The sequence below is a fragment of the Phyllostomus discolor genome, chromosome 5 (genome assembly GCF_004126475.2).
Source record: "Phyllostomus discolor isolate MPI-MPIP mPhyDis1 chromosome 5, mPhyDis1.pri.v3, whole genome shotgun sequence".
In the NCBI taxonomy this organism is placed as follows: domain Eukaryota; kingdom Metazoa; phylum Chordata; class Mammalia; order Chiroptera; family Phyllostomidae; genus Phyllostomus; species Phyllostomus discolor.
The window spans coordinates 163754832-163776080 of NC_040907.2; the positions used below are offsets into that span (position 1 = coordinate 163754832).

The following is a 21249-nucleotide window of genomic DNA, read 5'->3' on the forward strand; positions in this document are numbered from 1 at the left end:
ATATGTTCTGAACATACAACAAAACAGGTTGACTGAACTTTAAACAACAATGTAGCCCTGGCTGGATAGCTCAACATCATCCCAATACACCAAGGTTGCAGGTTCGATCCTCAGACAGAGCACGTACAAGAATCAACAAATGAATGTGTAAATAAGTGGAACAACAAAACAATCTCTCTCTTTCTCTTTCCTCTCTCTCTCTCTCTAAAATCAATAAACGTTTTAAAAAGAAACAACAATGTACAGACCCCATGAGGTTCTCTTGTTCTCTCAGCTATATGGTAAATCTGAGTATTTGGGTCTCGGGAGACCATCCCAAGTGAAGACAACCCCGAGGGGTGTCCTGAACAGCAGGTGCTCGCACCAGAGCGACACCGCCTTTCCATCTTCAGGAACACACCCTGCTCTTCCAGGGAGGATGCTGCCAAGTCTCCTGGGGTCCCTGGTCCCTCGTGTAGGACATTCTGCTTTGGGATTTGAACTCAGCTAACAACATAATTACTGAAGCCTTTCCAGATATCCTTAGGGCTTTTGGCAACAGTGCCAGTTTCTTCTTGTTTGTTTGTCAAGAAGGAAATTGCCCTAAATATGCTCTTTCATTTGTACTAGAATTGAAAGCTAAGAAGGACAGAAAGAAACACAGATTCAGAATCTTAATCTAAGCTGGGCCAGGAGAACACCCTGTGCTGACACTTACATTTATGAACTAGGGAAAAGAAATGGTTGCCAATTTTCCTGGCACAAACCATTTATTTTATTTTATTTTTAAAAAGATTTTATTTATTTACTTTTAGAGAGAGGGGAAGGGAGGGAGAAAGAGAGGGAGAGAAACATCAATGTGTCAGAGGTACATCAATTGGTTGCGTCTCACATGCCCCCAACGCCCCCAGTGGTGCCCTGACTGGGAATTGAACCAGTGACCTTTCAGTTCACAAGCTGGCACTCAATCTATTGAGCCACACCAGCCAGGAAACAGTTTATTTTATATAAGCAAATTTTTAAATGCGATTAGCTAAAGCACTTAATTAGCACTACTATTTACAAATGTACGTGTGCCCATGCTCAGCAGGTCTCACGGATGACTTGCCCTTAGGTGAGGCCATACAGCATCATGGTTAAGAACATGAACTTGGGGATCAGGCCAACCTGGGTCCAAATCCAGCCCTTCCACTCACTACCCATATGACTTTTGGCAGGTTTCTTAACTGCCTAGGCCTCTCTCTGCTTCCTCATTTGTAAAAGGAGAACTAAAAACAAGTAGCACTTGCTTTGTTATTAGGAACAATAAGTGGGGAAAATTAGAAAGCACGCAGCATAGCAGGCCCTCGGTGAATGAGGGCTATTCTAGAATGGTCCTCACCCACAATCAGAGAGAGTTCCATCCATTGTACAGAAGCTGTTTTTTATGTTCACTGATACATTTACTTCATCCCCTGTCCCAATTTCTTGCCAATTCCTTTTTTTTGCTCTGAAATGTGGAAACCCCACTCCTTCCCTATCCATTCCCCAGGGCTGTCTTGAGCATGACAAAGGAGACACACACCAAGGGGCACTTGGAAAAGCAACGGAGCCCCGCACAGCTCAACCGGGAGCTGAGCCCCAGACAACAACAGGAAGCTGCAGCATCTTGAGGTCTTTCTGGCAGCTGCAGGAGGCCTTTGCCAAATAACCCCGAGTGTCCTGCCAGGAGCTGCTCCCGAGTACTCGGGAGCTTCGCTAGCACAGGAACACACACGGCTGCGGGAGGGCGCGCGTCCTCCAAGCACCTGTCCTAAACAGGATGCTCCGAGCACACAGAGTGACTTCCTGGGCATCCCGCTTCCTGTGCTGTGTTTACAGTCCTGGGCCCAGCGGCACAAAAACTGGACCTCTATTGTGTCACGGCAGTGGAAGGCAAACAATAGAAATAATTATTTTTTTAAAAAAGAATACATTATTTTCTTGTTTCTGTTTTGAGAGAGAGAAAGGAAGGAGGGGAGTGCATTCATTGGTGGATTCTTGTATGTGCCAAACCCACAACCTTTGTGTATCAGGATGATGTTCTAACCGATGGAGCTACCTGGCCAAGGCTATTGTTTTTCTGGGAGCTAAAATTTAGTGGGTGTATGTGTGTGCTACCATAGCACACACTTTTCATATTGATATGCATCTGGATATTTAATATTCATAATCAATACTTCCCTTAGACCTTAGCAAGCAGGGCCTCTGCCCCTGACCACACCTTCCTCAAAACTACCTAAGTCCCTTTTTTAGGGTCAGCTGGGGCCAGCAGTACTGTCTGGACAAGACACTCCAGCCTCCTCTTTAGAGCTCTCTCTCGTGATCCCCCACATCTCTCCTGTGTTGGGCAGCAGGTTGACCAGATGCCCTGAGCAGCTCTAGGGCTCCTGTCAGTGGGCCTGTCTGAGGGCCAAGGAGCCAGTTCAAGTCTAGGAGGGGAGTCAGGTGAACAATCACTCTTTCCCATAACTGGGCAGGATTGGGTTGTTGACACACTGATTTTGAAGCAACTCAAATTGTGCATCCAGGGGCCTGACGAAAACTATGGCTTAGGCTCATAGCAATCATATGAGGTGTGGATTCCTTTGCACACCTTAGAGATAGGGAAACTGTGACCTGGAGATATTACATTTATTAAGTAGAAGAGCTGGGACTTAAAAGTCTGGAATGTCCAACCCCAAAGCGACACACTGAAATAATCCCCCAGATTTCCTTATCTGCCTCCACTAAGATATGGATAGCTCGGGGACAGTTGCCCGCTCCTTTACCCGGGCTTGCTTTGAACTGCTCATTCTCTTGTTCTCTAGTGATTGAAGCTACTGACAAGCCATTGTCCAGCACACCCTCATTCAGCCGCTATTTACCTGCTCCTCCTCCCTGACTTCCTGCTTTCTCCTGCTGGCAGCCCTTATCTCTTTCAGGAGCATCAACAGCTCATTCCAAAGAGTTTGATTTGATCTCTTTCAATAGGAGTATTCAGTAGAAGCTCCGAACTCATTCACAATAGCTCCAGGAAAAATCGAAGGCTTAGTTTTTATCACTAATTGTGCAATAACCTTTTTTCTTCAATAAAGGAATTTTAGGTGTCTGCCAGCATACAAAACTGATATTTGAAAGAGGTGCCTTCACGTGCAATAGGCATGGCCAGCTGGTTCTGAATAAGGCTCTTCCAGGGTAGCTTACGTGAGGGCCAGGGGAAGATGCCATGTCCTCTGTATCCCCGCTCTTTGCTCCTCTGAAAAGTATGAAGTAGAGACTGCTGGAGAGTGGGAGAGCCAAGAAACTGCCAGCATCGGCTCTGCCAGACTGCTGTCCTGTCCTGCCTTAGCACTGCTCTGCCTGCCAGCCCCTCCCTGTTCCAGTCAAAGCTCAGTGTAGCCATATATGAAACACTATTTCATACCCACTAGGAGGGCTGGAATGAAAAAGTCAGATGATAACAAGTGTTGACAAGGTTGTGGAGACGCTGGAACCTTTATACCCTGTCGGTGGGAATGCAAAATGGTGTAGCCACTTTGGAAAACAGTCTGGGGCTTCCTCACAAGGATAACCATTAGAGCTACCACGTAACCCAGGAATTCCACTCCTAGGTGCGTACCCAAGAGAACTGAAAACATATGTCCACACAAAAAATTGCATACGAATGTTCATGGCAGCAACAGTCACAACAGCCAAAAGGTAGAGACAGTTCATCAACTGAAGAATGGATGAACAAAATGTGGTCTATCCATGCAATGGGATATTACTCAATTGTAATAAGGAATGAAATAGTGATATATGCTGTAATGTAAGTGAGCCTAGAAAACATGCCAATGGAAAGAAGCCAGAAACAAATGACCATCTCTTATATGATTTCAACTTGTATGAAATGTCCAGAATAGGGAAATCTTGGAAGACTAAAAATAGATTAGTGGTTTCCTAAGGCTGAGGGTGGGCATGGAGAGGTTGGGGTGGGGTAATAGCTACAGGGTGCGGAGTATCTTTCTGAGACAATAAACATATCGTAAAATTCACTGTGGTGATGGTTGCACATATGAGTGACTATATAGAAACCACTGACTTATAGACTTCAAATGGGTGAATCAGATGGTATAGGAATTATATCTCAATAGAGCTGTGAAAAATTAACTGTACAAAAACAAAACAAAACAAAGCGCCCCAGTATAGGTTCATGAGCTCACCTTGCCTAACCTTAATCCAGCCCCGCCCTCCTTTCCAGCTGTCAAAGGTGGCATAAATTCTGCTTTCTGGCTCAACTGATTCGTCTTCACATGTTCGTAGGAACCACGTGTAATAACAACCTTCTGCCTTCTGTATTCATTTTGGCACTGATTTGGACAAGAAGGGAACAGCTGGGTAGGTGTCACTATCATGAATAAAGGTACCATTCCCACGTCAGAGTCCAAAAACTCCCAGGTGCAATTGCTCTGCCCTCAGACTGGGCTCTCCCCACTTCTTTCCCAGGTGGACGGATGAGTGACCACATTTCAATGAGCTTCTTTGAAAAGAAGCCTCAGCAAGTTCTTTCAATATTATAAACCCTTTCTTTTGAAATAGTTCATACGACGAGCCTTCCGTGGGCAGGGACACAATTTAGACCTGGCTTTTACTGAGGTCATTCTTTACTCATGCCCTTCTGCCGCCCTGAATATCTCTATCCCATTCATCCTTTATCACATGAAAGAACAGCATCTACTGATAGAGATCTTTCTTTTCTGTCACACTTCCTATTTTGACAATTATTAGTACTAAGTTTGGAAAGAGATACATTTGTTGTCAAGCTTACAAAACCATGGACAAAAATACCCTCAGAATTTAGCTCTATAGCTAAATTCCTCCCACCCTTGCCACTCATTATATATTAAGAATAGTGTTTCCTTTGAAGAATACAGTTTGGAAGAAGAATTCAACAGCATTTTATTACTAAGCCAATGAGAACGCACGAAGAGTCCAGGGCAGGCTCTCTCACTCACCCAGAAGATCCAAGTTGCTAGCCAAGTGCCCAGACGTGCAGCAGGCATCGGGGTGCAGATACAACAGGTGCGTGACGGTAGCACGCCTGTGCGAGGAGCGGGGGCTCCCAGGGATGCTCACATCCTCGACAACCAGCCTCCTCCTGCAGGAGCCCCTGCTGCCGGTGGTCTCAGAGGAGGCGACTTTGCTTTTCTCAGAGCCGCACAATCTCCCCAGGCACTTCAAACCAAGCAAAGAAGGCATCTTGGCATGGGTTACAGAGAAATGAGGAATGGACACCAGGCTGCCGAGCAGCTGAGCTTCCCCACAGCTCTCCAGACTCCTTACCGTTCCCTTTTCTCACTGCCCAGCAAAGAAGATTAAGGGAGATGTATTTAAGTGATTACCCTCAAGAGCTTAGGGCTCCCTACACGAAGGTGATCGGGCATAAAAACAGCTGCTACCGGGAGCCCAAGGCTGCGCCAGTCTGAGACACGAATGCACATTCAAATATCAGATTGACATCCAGAGCGAGAGAAAGGATATAGATAGCTGCAGCATCGGAAAGAACTCACCTGCAAATGTTCCTAGCAGGTAAGAGTACTGTAGTTAGGACTAGATGCTATAGATTGAAAATGCACATCAAAATAGTTGGGATAGTAAGTCCAAGTTCTCACGTGTTGAAGCTTCTTTTCCGATCTCACAGAGCCAAGACCTCCAAGTTCTTCCGCTTCAACTGTTGTTCCTCAGCAACAAATCCAGCCCCCGGCCACGGTGACCAATCCTTCCCATTGTCTAGAGGGAAACCCCTCCCTCTCATGCCGTGAATGTCTTTCTGCCTCATTCCATTAATCCAACGCTAAAGATATTCTTTAATGCTGTTTTGTGGTTTCCTGCTATTGAAGACTCTAGCAGAATCACATGATGGAGAGAGAATTACCATACAGGCAACTGTGTGTTTCACAAGTTTACAAGCAATCAGGACCCTCACATGATTAGGGTGCTGGTGTACAAAGATCAGCCCTGGTAATAAGCATTTACCCTCTGACATCCACTCAGTAAGGTCAAGTACAGTATGGGACAGCCTATAGCCACACAGCAGTCCCAAGTCATAGCTGAATAAACCCATACTCCTTTTCCTGTCATTGGCTATTGTATTCTTTTTTAAAGTTTATTTATGTATTTTATTGATTATATTATTATAGTTGTCCCATTTTTTCTCCCCTCTATTCCCTTCCATGCTGTACCCCGCCCCCCACGGACATTCTCCCCCTTCTTAGTTCATGTGCATGGGTCGTACATATAAGTTTTTTGGCTTCTCCATTTCCTATACTATTCTTAACCTCCTCCTGTCTAATGTGTACCTACCATTTATGCTTCTTATTCCTTGTAACTTTCCCCCCATTCTCCCCCATAGTCTAATACATTTTCTTTTCATTAAAACCCTTACATATTTTTAACAGAATAAAATTATAGAGCTGGGAAGGCCTTCTAAGATAGCCTAGTCTAGTGGTTCCCAAATATCACGGCACATAAGAGTCTTCTATAAAATTTTGGACAAATACAAAATTGGAGGGGCTACCCCAGAGCCTCAAATGAGATTCTTTGAGGGTGGGGCCCAAGGACAGACTGCTGTACATAGCTGAAGAAGAGAAAGGGTAGCCTACTTTGATTGCTGCTAGCTCCTTATCTTTAAGGCAGCATTCAACAACAGAGGTCAAGAACCAGAGACTTTGAATTTGCTAGAATGACCCTAGTTCAATGGGAAGCACAGAGGGAATGGAGGGGGCACGCTCTGTCCCAGAGGCGTCAGCCTCGGGTGGGGCTGGAGAGAGGGGAACTATGGGAGCTGCCCCATATTTCACTTTAGTCACGTGGTGAAATTTCTGTTCTCAAATTTTAGGAATGAAGCCCTGTACCAACATTGCCCCCAGAAACAATCCTTTGAACGTTGTCCTCTGAAACTAGTTTACAAAGCAGGGAAAATACTCTACAAATGTCCTATTTCTTGGGTGTCTGCTTCGAAGAGCCTTAGGATACACAATGGAAGGCATCTTACTGACATTTTGCAAAGTATGGTTTCTAAACCAATTTGTTTAAAATACAGGTGCCTGAGCCCTGGCTGGTATAGCTCAGTGGATGGAGCTCGGGCTGCAAACCAAAGTGTCGCAGGTTCGATTCCCAGTCAGGGCACATGCCTGGGTTGCAGGCCATGACCCCCAGCAACCGCACATTGATGTTTCTCTCTCTCTCTCTTTCTCCCTCCATTCCCTCTCTAGAAATAAATAAATAAAATCTTTCAAAAAAATACAGGTGCCTGAGGCCCATCGAAGACCCACTAGGTTCTTCTAGAATGTTTCTGTGAACATTCTAGTGTGGAAACACTACAATAAACCTTGTAGTGTGGGAACCTCTGCCCTACACGATTAATTCCCTCTTCCTGTGGTTAGCTTCCTACAGCTCTGCTCTCTGCAGAGTGAGAACATGAGCAATTCTCTCTGCGTATTTGTTCACCTGGCTTGTCTGTGAAGCACATACATGTGTTTATATAAAAAAGCTGGATGCAGACACTCGAGACACAGGCTCTCGTACACACCAACAACACACAGACGCAGAATTAGACAGAGAAGACGATCATTTTCTTTAAATCCAGCATCTTCTGAACGCGACAAAGTGTGACTGTTCCATGACTGTGCCATTCTGCCTTCTTGGTCCCTACACTGCCCACTAAACTGTCCCGGCACGGCCACTGAAATGCACTTTATAGCACCGACCAGCAGCACTTATGTGGGCCATCCCCACATTATCGGACAAGTTTATAGGTCCCTATATACAGTTAAGGAGTAATTGTGTAAATGTAAATTCACCTTCAATAAAAGAATTATATGTAAGCTTAGTATAAGTTACAATTTTTAGCTCAGGATAGAGTACATTAAATGCGAGCCATAAAAGAAGGCTGATGAGATAGCAGAGGTCTGCTTGCTTTTAAAGACAATCTGACTGCAAGTAAATGCAAGGGGCTGACTCCTTTCTCAGGCGGTGGACAGAGTTAAGGGTTCAGACGCTGGGTGCTTGGCGGTCGGAGCCCGCAGTGACCATGGGCGCCCGTGAACTGAGTTCCACTTTCCAAGCGCCTGCAGTTCTTAAACTCTTCCCTTCCACCAAGTTCAGGGTCGCCATCCAGCAGAGACCAAGCCTCCAATCTTAATACCATACTTTCAGCGCTGTCTGCCTGACTGCCAGCACTGCGGCTATGAACATGCAGGATGGAGAAGGCCGCCAGAGAAGCACCGTGGGACCCATTTCTCCCACTCCTGCGTGAACAGCTGCCCCCTGCCACAGCCCACGTGAAAGTACAGTTGCAGCACTTAGAAAGCAGAGCGGTGGTTTTCGTGACAGTTTATGTGGCTATACGACAAGGTATCACAGTGCACTATGCTTCATAGCCAATGCTGGCTACAAACGCTTAACTTCCACCCAAGGTTTCGCCGGCCTGCATATTCTATCAGCAATGGTTCCACTGCACCACAACAAGCTCTTCTATGAAAACACGGTGAAAAGAAACCATCATCAAGTAAATTCACCAAAGGACTTCAACCCGCATCGAGAGGCCCTGAGCCTGCATACCATGGAAGCTCAATAAGAAAATGAACCCCAACCTCAGAGCCAGGTATTTGGGGGCTACACAGTGCTCAGGGGATGGATGACGCCTTAATTACACTCTTAATTCCCCAGTCACAGGTCAATTCCCTACAGAAATTCTCCACAAGTGAACTCTGACTTTTCTTCGATTTTATTCTATGCAATGACTTGGGTCTTTTTTTTTAATCAGACAAATGTCATTCTCCCCCCTTTAAATCACCTGCTAAGATCTACCTGCCTCTTGTTTAAAAATATTAAGAAAGAAAAATCACCACCTTTATCATTTGAATCTTCATAAGATTTAGTTTTCTAAGGAAATGGTCTGAATTTATAGCCAGTGGCTGCCTCAGGGACCATGGGGCTACTTGCTTTTCAGTTCTTATTTTAATCAGAAATGAGCAAACAAAGAACTCAGCAAGCCCATTGAAAACATCTGCGACAGCTCACGATACTCAGGATGATTTTTGCTGCTGAGCAGAACAGACTGCGTGGAGAAACAGCCGTGTTTTACGTGGGAGGGCACAGTGGGACATCCTGACCAGGATGCCTGGCCCATGGGAGGTGCTCCTGCTCCAGCAGCTGCGCCTGCTCCCTGCCACCAGCAAGGCTTAACGTTCCGTGCTCTTCACCTGCACCGTCAACCTGGGGCCTCTCCTCGGCAAAGGGGTCCAATGCTTAAGGGGTCTTACCGGTCCCTCCGAAGCAGGCAGTGATTCTCTGAGCACAGTAGCACAGGCTCCCATCAGGGTAGGGCTCCTGCGGAAGGCCTGCTCCATCCATCACTCCGCAAGCAGCTGCCTCTCTTCCCGTAACGACGCCCGCCCAGGACCTGCTCAAAATGGAACGGGCAGCCAAGCCCCCTCTTCCATATCATCGCCATTAATAATTCAGATACTACATGAAATCTGCTGAGCAGCCAGGATTGAGAGCACCAAGGCACTCTGAGGGCCAAAGCATAATTAGTTTAACAGACAGCAAGGGTCTCAGGTTACCCTCTGACAATGCTCTCCATAGGCGAGATTTCCAAATGGCAATGGGAGCCATGCTTGGAATGCCTTCAGGGGAGCAGCCGCAGATGGGCATTTGCTGGGGGAGGATCACAGGCACCGGCCGCCCACCCCCACCAAGCTCAAACCGAGTATGTTAGACAAGGCTGCCCCATGAACCCGTCCCATCCAGCAGAGCACTGTTACTGACCACACGTCACAGCTCGTCAGGCTGTGTCACCTCCCCCCCGCCCCGGCAGCCAAGACCTCTCTGCACCCTGAGCACACCCCACACCTCCCAATCCTCAATCCGTCCTGGGTTCACTTTTCCCGAAATTCCTCTTCTTCTCCCATTTGATCCTTCTGAAAAATCCACCCGTCCTTCAAAATGCTGCTCAGCTGCATAGCTGCTCCTCCTTCAAGGTGTCCAGAGTCACTCCCTCTAGAATCAATTTTTTCCTGTCTTGTCCCCAAATAGCAGCTCTACCATGGCATTCATTCTATCCTGCCTTGTCACACGGTTGCCTGGAGACTGCCTCATTCCCCCTGCTGGCTGACAGGCTTCTGGGGGGCGGGAGTCTTGCCTTGGTCACCTGCTCCCTTCACACTGGGCTCTACCCACACTAGGTGTTCAACGCCTCATAAAGAGGATTTGACGATTCTCATCAAGAAGTGACTGTGAACTATGAGTACCCAATATTCAGCGAAGAGTCCGCTATCAAAGACAAAACACACTTCAGTCACTAGGAACTGCTGTAACAGAAGAGGAAAATGTATGCATTCTATACCAATTGGTCTGAGAACCATTCCCACCTACACAGCTGTAGAATGCAATGATCCTCCTGCTGGCCAGAGCTTAGTATCCAAGTGCCACTGAACTGGAAGGCACTGAGTGACAGGCACGTGCCTGAGAGGCCAGGCCAGCTGTGGCCACAGGAAGCTGTCTCAATGGTTGGTCATTAGGAGACAGGCCAATCTTGCCGGTGGGACGGACAGCTGAGTGGCGACCAGAAACCCCCCGCGTCAGCACTTCTCCCACCTCTGCTGACAAAGGTGCTGGCCCGGGAGCACGTGCAGGGCGCCTGCCGGCTCCAGCTCCCCTCCACCGCCTCCCAGGGGTAGAAATGCAGCGGAAGCATTTCCCATGGCCCAGGGGAAAGGATGTGTAATTGGTCCATCTCAACACAGAAGAGCCTCGACTCAGACCTCATGTTTATTGTCAATTGACTAGAAAATGTCAAACGCCCAAATAATCTATTTCCTGAGTGTGACACAGTCAGGGCCTCTTGCTCGCCCGTGTCTTTTGTTGAGATCATTAATCTCCGCGCTTCAACTTTGACTTCAAAGGGGAACTTGCGGGAGTTTGCGGTCACAAGAAATATGTAAGGTAGAAAAGGAATATAACAGGAGATCTGGTTAAAAGCAGCGTCAGGGGTTTTCTCTACGCTTTGTTTAAGAGAGCTGCCTTCAGTGAACAAACATTTACTGAGCGTTGACAATAAGACAGGCCAGGTGTTAGCTGCCTTAATGATGAATAAACTAGGTGCCCTTGAAGAGCCCGTGAATTAGCGGGCGACTCCAGCAGGGATGCGCCCAACTGCAGGACAGCTCGCTAACTACCACCCCAGAGCATAGTTACAGCAGTGAGAGGTGGGGGGGTTGGGTTAGAGATCCTGGATGTGAAAGGAAATGCGTCTCAGCATGAGAAGTGGCTTGCATTGTGCACCTTACATGGACAATTCTATGTCTTTCCTGTTATATTCCTAACAATGGCACATGAAACATGTTTTGCCCTCTAGGGAGCCCACAGGGAGATATGTGAAATGTGTCCCCCTCCCTGTACCATATTCTCAGGGCCATGGTCTGATATCACCAAAGGGCATGAAAGAGAAAGATTGAGTCTGCCTGGTGCAGGTGGGATTATGGACAATATGCTGTTTGATCTGGATCTTGAAGAAAAAACGCTTGCTAAGAAAATAAGGGGATTAGGGTAAGGCGGAAAAGCAAACCCAAAAGGAGATGCTCCCACAGACAGCTTTCCTCGGATCACCCACGGCCATGGCGGGAGAGGTCAGGGAGCACAGATGAGCCTTGCAAGGAAGAACCTATGCACCCGCATGTAACCGAACAACTCTCTTTGGAGGAATAACGTGGCATTACCTTTGAGTAAGCTCAAAACATGCCCCTGAACAGTCTGCTCATTGCCATTCCTTCCTTGAGAGTGTCAGGACTCTGGGGAAACCCTTGGGATGGACCCACCAATGCACTTCACACTGATTCATTATTCACAGCCTCTCTCCGCACTTGACTTCATCCCAGCACTTTGTAACCACAGATCTGTTTATCGAGGTGCAGTCCCGTGTGATGACTCGGTGGCACACTCCACACAGAGCCCCTACACCTCAGACCGAGAAACTGAGACGGCGGGGAACATCGCTGCCCTAGAAACTAAACCCGCAGAATTAGATGTTTGAAGAGAACCAAAACTCCCCAAAGGCAAGCCCAGGATTTTCATAGGAACAAAAGACACCTTTGGCTAGTCTGAAGTTCAAGTCCGTAGAAGGTGTTCAGACACAGTGTTTTAAATGCGGCTGCAACTCTTTTTCTAACCAGGGAGAACTTTATCTTGTCTTTCCACAGTCTGGACTGACCCAGTGACGTTCTGCTGCATTCTTTTTCTGGAAGGGACAATTTATTGGATACAAAGCCAGGAGGCTGACAGAAAAGATGCTTTCCAGCAGAATCATTGTTCAGGCATCATTTCATCTGCCGGTTGCCAAAACAGGGTATTCAATACCTTAAAAATAATCTATTGCAGTGTTGAAAGAAAATTCTAGCTCATAAATGTGAAATCTTGTTCTTTAAAAGACACACAGACAAAACCAAAGTGGGGCAGGATCAGGGTGGGAAGTAGGGATGGCTGGGGTGGGGGAGGGGTGGGGGGAGAATGGAGACAACTGTACTTGAACAACAAGAAAAAAATGTGAAGAAAAAATATTCTTCTTTAAGATTTTAAATGTGTATGTTTTAAATGCGTGCATCATGTTAATACAGTGCAAGTGTATTATCGATCCATAAATAAAAGACATAAAGTCCATTTATTTATTTATTCATTTACCACTGGGGATGCAAAATCAAGAGAGTCTGGACACCAGGGATTATTCTATCGAGATGAATCATAAGGAAACCAACAGAAACACAAATGACCAGAGAGAAATACTAAGTAATGGACGAAGCCAAGGGTGAAAACACACGGAGAAGAACAGTGTGGTGGGCACGCACACGTGGGCTCTGGAGCACGAGAACCTTATTCAAGTCCTGGGTTTGCTACTCACTCCTGGGTACCTATGTGAGTTCTTCACCCACTGAAACCTTGGCTACCTCCTCTGTAAAACCGACACAGCGATAGCGCATGTATCACGTATCTACTAAAGCCTGTGGCAGTTCCCAGGACAGGGGAGGGCGCTATAAATATTAATCCAAACTCTGCGAATTCAAAACCTCACAGGGCGACAAATAGAAATCAAAACAGCAACCGAGGCAGTAGGTTGGCCCCTGGATCCCGCGAGCGGTAGGGCGTGTGCTCCACTTAAAAGAGAAGCACCACGCAGCTCCGGGCAAGTGCTGCTGTTTGGGGATGCCAGCCAAGTATGACCAGATGTTCAGAACTTCATGGGAAACCTCCCCAGTTTGAAACATTTGCAACTAATTAAAAACAAACAAACAAACACCTCTCCATATCCCTACCCAACAGCAAAACCCCAAACAAAACAAAACATGTTCACAGGCCTGCTATGAAGGTCCCGCCAGTCTGGGACCTAGTGTTTCAGTTATGGCAAGCCTGTGGTGTAAACCCTCCCACCCACCGAGCTTAAACTCAACGGCTGTGATTTATTTCAGGTACTGGAGGGAGGCAGTGGGGTGAGGGGTGAGAAGCACAGGAAGGTTTCACAGAAAAGATCCATACCTTCTCATTTGTAAAATTGGATTTTAATGATGGCGCCTCTGTTATAGACCGCTGCAAAAGTGGCCATGTATTCCCACACAACTGAGGGTAGGATGCTACCTACCAGCACTGCCAGCAGCAAATTGTAGCCCTTTCCTGCCTGGCCACAAACACAGGAGCCCGTCCTTTCTCCACTCTGTTATTCTGTGTGTACCTACATTATATCTATTTATCTTTAGTCAGTGCCAGGATACGATTATCCATATTACTTTGCAGTTGTTCCCCTTAATTTTTTTTTATGAAATTAGGGTATAATTTACATGGAATGAAAAGCATACATCTTAGGTTTATAATTCAATGAGTTTTGACGAACGCATTTGCCCAGGCAACGCAGGTCTCGGTTGTGACAAAGGACACTTCCGTCACCGCGAGAGTTCCTGGGCTCCTTCCCAGCAGCCAAGCCCCAGCCCCACTGCAGAGGCGCGCACTGCTCTCATTCCTGCCACCGCTGCTGCACGTTCTAGAACTCCGTATCAGTAGAACTATCCAGCGTGTACTCTTTTGTCTCCCGCTTCTTTTGATCAGCACGTTTTTGAGATGCATCCATGCATCCCCATTACGCTTTGCCTCTCTCATTTCCCCCAATGCAGAAACCATCACTTCTGTCCAATATGCTATTAAAGCATAACCTGAGTGTAATGACTCCATGGTAAACACCCCTTCTATGAGCTTTTGGAAATGAGAACAGCCGCGATACCTACTTTTGGCGTCTCAAAGCAGAGCAGCGTGATGTCCCATGGCACTGACCGGGGCAGGCCGTGCTATGGGGGCTAGCCTGGCCAATAGTATTTGGGGTGGACAGAGCAGAGCCCCTGAGACAAGACCACAGGAAGAAGAGTCTGGTGGAGAGAGGTGATGGTACACTAATTCCAGATGTGATAACAGGTTTCAGATGTCATCAGAACATCCATGGAGCCGTGTCCAGCGGGCAGCTGCCGAGGTTGCTCTGGATCTCAGGGGAAAAGTCAAAGTTGAAGACAGATACCCACCAAGTATGGGCTGGAGCCACAGGAGTGGATGAGAGAGGAGACGAATCACTGGGCCACAAACTTCTTGAAAGCAAAGGTGAGCTCCTTTTGGTGTCTGCTCAGGGGAGGCGCTTCAACAATATTTATGAAGATTGGGCCTTAAAGGAAATACTGCATGTAGCTTGTCTGGGAAAAATATTAAAATTACCCATCTAGACTCAGTTTATTCAAACTGACCCTCTGCACATAAATACTTGAACTTCTCAGCTTTTTGCATTAACTAAATGGTCCAGCTCAGCAGTTCTTCCTGGCATTCTAATTAAAGACACATACATTTTATTGATTAAACTTTCCTGTAACACAGCATAATGCTATTATTTACCCTGCCAAGAAGAAAGGCAGTTGGAAAAAAAATCACTTACAGAAGGCTTCAGTTCATCACAGAGAATTTGAAAATGCAGTAATTAAAGACTCACCTAAGAGGAGACAAGCTTGAATTCAGAAGACAGATTCAGAAGAAAAAAATTGGACTCTGAAGAATATTACCCCTTCCACAATCTACTTCGTAATTACAAATGTGCACCCGTTAGTAAAAATGTTCGAGGCACAACCCGAACGTGGCACAAACCGTGATCTGTATAAAGGCAATTCAATCAGCATTTATTGAGCATTTCTCTGCATACGGCTCTGTCATAAATATAAAATAGGAGAACAAAGTGCTTTGCTTTTTCTTTTCTGATGGAAACCAGAGTAATTTTTAAAGGCTTTTAATATAGGAGCTCTCAAGACAAAGCCAACAAAAATAGCCTGTACCAGGATGCAGTGGGTGGTGGATGTCTTCAACAAGACAGATGGATCAGCTGGTAGTGTGTGTGTGTGTGTGTGTGTGTGTGTATGTGTGCGTGCGCGCGCGTGCATGTGTGTGTGGGAGGGGGGGAGATTCCTTTATTTATTTATTTTTCAGGAGGAGAGAATGGCCCGGCACAATTAATTTTTAGACTCCCATTGGCATACGGAGACACGGGGAGTGGGGGAGGTAGCTTCACGATACAGAACAGAGCAAATGGTAATGCCTGGAAAATGTCAAAGGGTGGGCAAAAGAGCTTTTGAAGAATAAGAGTTGCAAATGGCTTTCAAAATGACCATGTGAGAGTTGAAGAAAAAATGACCCGCTTGAAGGACCACAGGAATCTAAGAAGTGAACAGGAGCAAGCAAAGGCGGGCGGAGAAACACAGGCCCAGGGAAGCATCGCTCGAGGTTGACTGCCCGACCGCCATCCCTGCCTCCAGCCACAGCCTTCCCCAAAGGCCGGCCTCTTCGGGTCACCGCTGGGGGAGGCCCTCCCTGACTCACAGGCCCCTGTAGTTGCCCTTCTCTGAATTGCTACTTGATCCCTAAACTTTCAGACTTGATTCCTCATTGAGGGTCAAGGTATGTCAAATATCTTTTTAGCTGTAGTTTCTTCCATTTCGTTTTCTGAGATGGAAGTAACACGCTTCATTAGAGAAAATTCGGGAAACGCTGAAAACGATAAAGAAGTGGAAATAACACAAGCCTATGATCTGGAAAACACTGTTAATTCTTCCTTGTGTTTTCTTTTGTTTTTTTTTCCAGATGAAATTGTTTATGTAGTTCAGATCACATCGCACATGCCCTTTCTAACTCTGGTTTCGAAAAAACTTACTCCCGCACCGTTCCAACCTACTGTAATAATTTTAATACTTAATTTTTAATTGAAATAGGTCTTACATGCAGTCAAGCTCACAAATCTCGAGTACATGGCATGGTGAATTTCCAGTTGTTCTACATCCTTGCCATAATTAGTGTTATCCGTCCTTTTAATTTGGCCATTCCTGACAGATGAATAATGGTTCATAAAATCTCACTGGGATTTTAACTTGCATTTTGATGATGACTAATGAGGGTGAGACTTTTTAATATGCTTATTGGCAAGGTGGGGCATCCTCTTTCTGGAAGTGTAGAGCTTTGTGAGGTATGGAAAATTGGCCTTTTTCTCATTGATCTGTAGGAGTTCTTACTGACCAACTACATTAGATCTGAGTACTTTTCAGATAGACATAATGCAACTACCTTCTCTCAGATGGTGGCTTGCCTTTTCATTTTCTGTGTGATGTCTTCTAGTGAATAATCCCTAGTTTTCATAAAATCCAATTTAGCAAATTTTTTCTTCCATGGCAAGTGCTTGCTTTTGGTTCTTCTAGAGAAAACCTTTGTTTAACCTATGGTTACGAAGATCCTCTCCTGTGTTTTATCCCGGAAGTGAATTGCTTTATTTTTCATGTTCCACCTCCATTTACTGCCTGTCAATGGTGTGAGACGGACAGCCCGTGGCCCCAGCACCCTCTGTTGAAAAGTCCTTCCTTTCTTCACTGAGGTGCTCTGACGTCTTTGTTGCGAATCGAATGACCTTCTTTCTGAATCCCGTTCCTTTTAATTTCTCTGTTTGAAAAATCTTTCCACCGACACCACCAGGCCATCCAGATTCCCTTGTAATCACCTTTTATTGAAGAAACCGTTACCACGAGAATTTGTGCAACAACCCCTCAGTGTTCGGTCTTCGCCCACGCCAGGCCTCTCACCACGCTCTGCACGAACAAGCATCCTCGTCCTCGTCTCTTGACGCCTTTGTCCCTAGTCGCCATCCTCTGGTCACAGCGGCTGCACTTGGCTCTCCCATGCGTCAGGGTCCTCGTACACACTCTTCCCTCTGCCAGGTGGGCTGTGTGGCTTCCACCACTGTTGTGTTCACTCCTACTTGACAGCTGGGCCCCAGCTTAAATGTCACTTCCCCCGTGAGGCCTTCCAGGGTGCCCCCATCTACGCTGGATTCTTACACTCTACATTTTCTCCCAGTGCCACGGGCTGTAATCACACAGGTACCTGAATGAAGTCCGCCTTCCCAAAAACGTGTAATGAGCGCCAGAGAGCAGGGACGTAGTGACTGCTTTCCTAACCACCATGACTGGCCAACAGTAGGTGTTTAATACTTATTTGGTTCTTTTTCATTTGTTTGCTGCCGTTACAGATCAAATTCCTAGAGTTGCTTTTACATTTTTACTGGGGAAAAAAAAGAGGCATTGTAGGCAAAAATTGAGGCAAATGTCTTCAGAGGGAAAAAAATTGAAAAGACGAAGCAGGTTAGCTGGTGAACAAACCATGACTTATGAAGAACTCTGTATACACCTTTGCTTTCAACCCTTAAAAATAAGCTGAGTAGTTGCTATTTTAAATGTACATTTTAACTATACAAACCTGCTTGTATTCTTAGTCACTTTACGTCCAGGGACTTGAGACGTAGTGAGAGAATGAACTTTGCAATTAGACCTGGATTCAAGGTCTGCATCTGCCACGATACTGGGTGACACACTTCTCTGAGCTACAGCTTTCTCCTTTGTGAAACGGGGCAATAAAAGAGCGGCTGAGGCCTTTGAAGACTTGAGACATGTACATGCCACGTAACAAGCACTCGGAAGTTTTAGCTGTCTTCATCACTGTTCTTCTTAATGTTACTGTGGAAGTGAAGGACGCAGAACAGCAACAAGCTGTTGAAACCTTCAAAACCAGAAATTCATGCGAAGGCTCTGAGAGTCATAAAGAGACTAAAAATAAAATGTTCTTCCTCGTAAAGAGACAGAACATCAGCGAGTTTACTGCGAGGCTGGATCTCAGGAAGTTTCCTGGCAGATCCTTGACTTAATCCCTCTCTGGGGCTCTCTTGCTCCGCGCACACACGGCTTTTTCCGCGGCTGTCACGTGACGGTGGCAAGTCCTCTTCATCTGCTTGCCGATAACTACCTGCTCCCCGTGTCCTGGGGCACCCAGGGACCCGCAGTCATTGAACAGCTGTCATTATAGGTAGGTGGCCCCACGCTGGTGACTCCCAGGCTGAAACCTACACTGTAATAAAATAACACTACGGGGCAGGCACTGGTCTCCACATTCATTTATGCACATTAACTCCCGGAATGCTTACGATGACTTCATATCCGCTTGCGTCTCCTAGGGCTGCCTTCACACAGTGCCACCAATCACTTTGCTTAAACAGCGGAAATGTATCTGCTCACAGTTCTGGAGGTCAGAGGTCTGAGGGCAAGGTGTCAGCAGGGTCGGCTCCTCCCAAGAGCTGGGAGGGCGCGTCTTTTCCAGGCCTCCCTACAGCCTCTGGGGGCCTTGGGTATTCCTTGGCTTGTAGCTCGTTCTCCCCCTGAATCTCCACATCTTTTCCTCTGCCTGTGTCTGTCTGTGCATCCGGGTTTCCACTTTCTTATAAAGACTCCAGTCATATTGAATGAGGGCCCCTGCCAATGACCTTATCTTAACTTGATCATCTGCAAGGACCTCGTATCCGAATGAGGTCACATTCACGGGCGCAGGGGATTAGGGTCTCAACCTGTTTTGCAGGAGCAAAATGCCACGCACGACAGTAAGGAAAGAAATGAATCAAAATAGAGGAACAAGAACTTCCCAAGAAAAGAAGAAAACACGTCTATTAAAAAAATCAAAAGAAAATGGACGATAATCAGGAACAGTGAGCGTGGATTTGTGTGATTATGTTACCTGGGAAAATGGTGTTTTTCCAAGAAACACAGGGCATTTCAAAGTATTGCATTCTCAAAACCTCCCAAGAATTCCTTTGAACTTTATTGCTAACCTTGGGTATAATGACTAGGAATGGAGGCTTCTAAGCGCTTTCCTGGTGCAGTTTTATTTTAATTATATGTAGTTACAATGAAATCAGGACAGAGTATGGTTACCTTGAGAAAAATCTCCTTACTCCTGAGGTGCCTGGTTCCCTCTCTCCGGGAACCCGCCCCCCCGCCCCCCCGCCCCGCCCAACCCAACACACTATGGTCTGCTGGCCTGGAGCGGCGGCTGGCCCCTGAGCGCCGCGGAGGGGAGACTCCCAGTGATCTTCTCCCTTGCTGCATTCATCCCCCAGGAAAGCAACAGCGAAAGGAGGGAAGAAAAACAACACCCTTCAGACCCACCCCTCCCCCATTTTGTGTCTATTCTGGCATCTCCCCCAGGAGACAAAAACCAGGAGACCCTTGGGAAAAGGCTGAAGCCTTAGAAAACTTTTTCGTAGAATTAAGGCCCTTATCCAAGGGACATTCCTCATTTCTGCCTTTCCTAAAGCTACACTCCCAACTCTTCAGCATCTGGATTTAGTCAGAAGAAATTTGTCAACGCCATGGCTACTGGTGACAAGCTGATGGTAATTGAATAAACAGGTATTAACATTTTTAAGCAAGCCCTGTCTGGTGTGGCTCAGTTCGTTGAGCGTTGGCCCATGAACCAAAAGGTTGCAGGTTCAATTCCCGGTCAGGGCACATGTCCGAGTTGTGGTTGAGGTGCATAAACCAATCACTATTTCTCTCCTTTCCTTAGCCTCTCTCTAAAGTCAATTAAAAAAAAGATTTCCAGCAAAAAAACACTCCTTTATTTTCTAACAGTATTCTGAGCTTTTTCCCCCTTCAAATATGGGGGGAAACATGAATATTTCTAAGTAAAATCTAAGTGGAACACAACTGAGGTGGAAAAATACCCATTTAATCCTGCATATTGTTTCTTAATAGTTAAAAATAAATCACCCTTATTAATTCTGTTAGTTCCTTTATACAAATCTAGGTCACGCCAGTCAAATAAAAATTTTCAAGTGGCATAAAATCAAATCATTTTAATTGGGTTATTTCTTTCATTTCATTTCTAAACCTCTCTCTCTCTCATTCTCCAGCTAAACAGAAGCATTCACGTTCACAGTGAACACGTTTTCAAACCGGCTTTCAAAGGCAGACGTCATCTGTAGCAAACGATACTTTTGAAAAGCCGTGTGTTTTCATTCCGACTCAGCCACGCTGACCTCTGGAAAAAGTTCTCTATGGAATGACCAAGCACTTTTCCGGCTTCACCTCTAAACCACATCTTGTTAATAAGCGAAACGAACCTTTATGGCCTTTGAAACCATTGTTCCTTCTTCAAAAAGTCTTCACTAGCTGACTCATTTTGTTCAATAGTCTAGGCTAGTGGTCTATAAACTCATCTTTTGTCTGGTTTTACAAATGAGGTGTTAATGGGAGACACTCACACCTATCCATTTATGTGTCATCTACGGCCACTTCTGTGCTGTGAACCACAGGGAACAGTCGCGACAGAGACCGCCTGGCTCACAAAAGCTAAAATACTCACTATCTGGACCTTTACAGAATAGGTAGCTTTAGGCTGGTCACACAAAGTGTTCAAATCTTCTGTTCCTTAGCTTTTTGCTCTATAAACTTCTGTTCGTTGGTTTCACCCGAGGCCATTTCCTCAGGTATGGTTAGTAAGGTCCCTGAGGGTCAGGACTGTCTCTTAGTTGTTTAATCAAGAAAGAAAACTGTCGGGTTAACTGGACATAAGACTTTTCCTCCAGTGCGTCTCAGGAAGTATTCACTCATGCCAGTGCTATTGCCACCACATACAACATATGGCCGATGACATCAGTGGCCCCAATTTACCCCCCCCTTGTGTGCAAGCCCTCAGCCATGCGACTTGACTGTGCCCTCCCACTTGGAGACCGGGCCTCGCCATGCGACTTGCTCGGCCTCTGTGAGAAGAGGGAGTGACCGTGTGAAAGTTTTGAGCTTAGTCCTCCAGAAGTCGTGTGTGGTTCTGCTTCATCTGCTGTCCTTCTGC

General features: G+C 46.2%; 1 protein-coding gene across 23 annotated transcripts in view; it reads right to left on the reverse strand.

Annotated features, from left to right (window-relative positions):
- Nucleotides 1-21249, reverse strand: part of ABLIM1 (actin binding LIM protein 1) — a 266602-nt gene that overhangs the window by 173059 nt on the left and 72294 nt on the right. For 9 of the 23 annotated variants that reach the window (XM_028512007.2, XM_036027342.1, XM_036027357.1 and 6 more), the window contains exon 1: nucleotides 4974-5300. The exons of 1 other annotated variant lie outside the window; for it this stretch is intronic. In XM_028512007.2, the coding sequence (XP_028367808.2) occupies nucleotides 4974-5217 (244 nt within the window). In that variant the 5' untranslated portion in view covers nucleotides 5218-5300. Of the gene's footprint in view, nucleotides 1-4973; nucleotides 5303-21249 lie in introns of those variants that run through there. 13 more of the 23 variants (XM_036027356.1, XM_036027352.1, XM_036027349.1 and 10 more) reach the window with 4 other exon arrangements.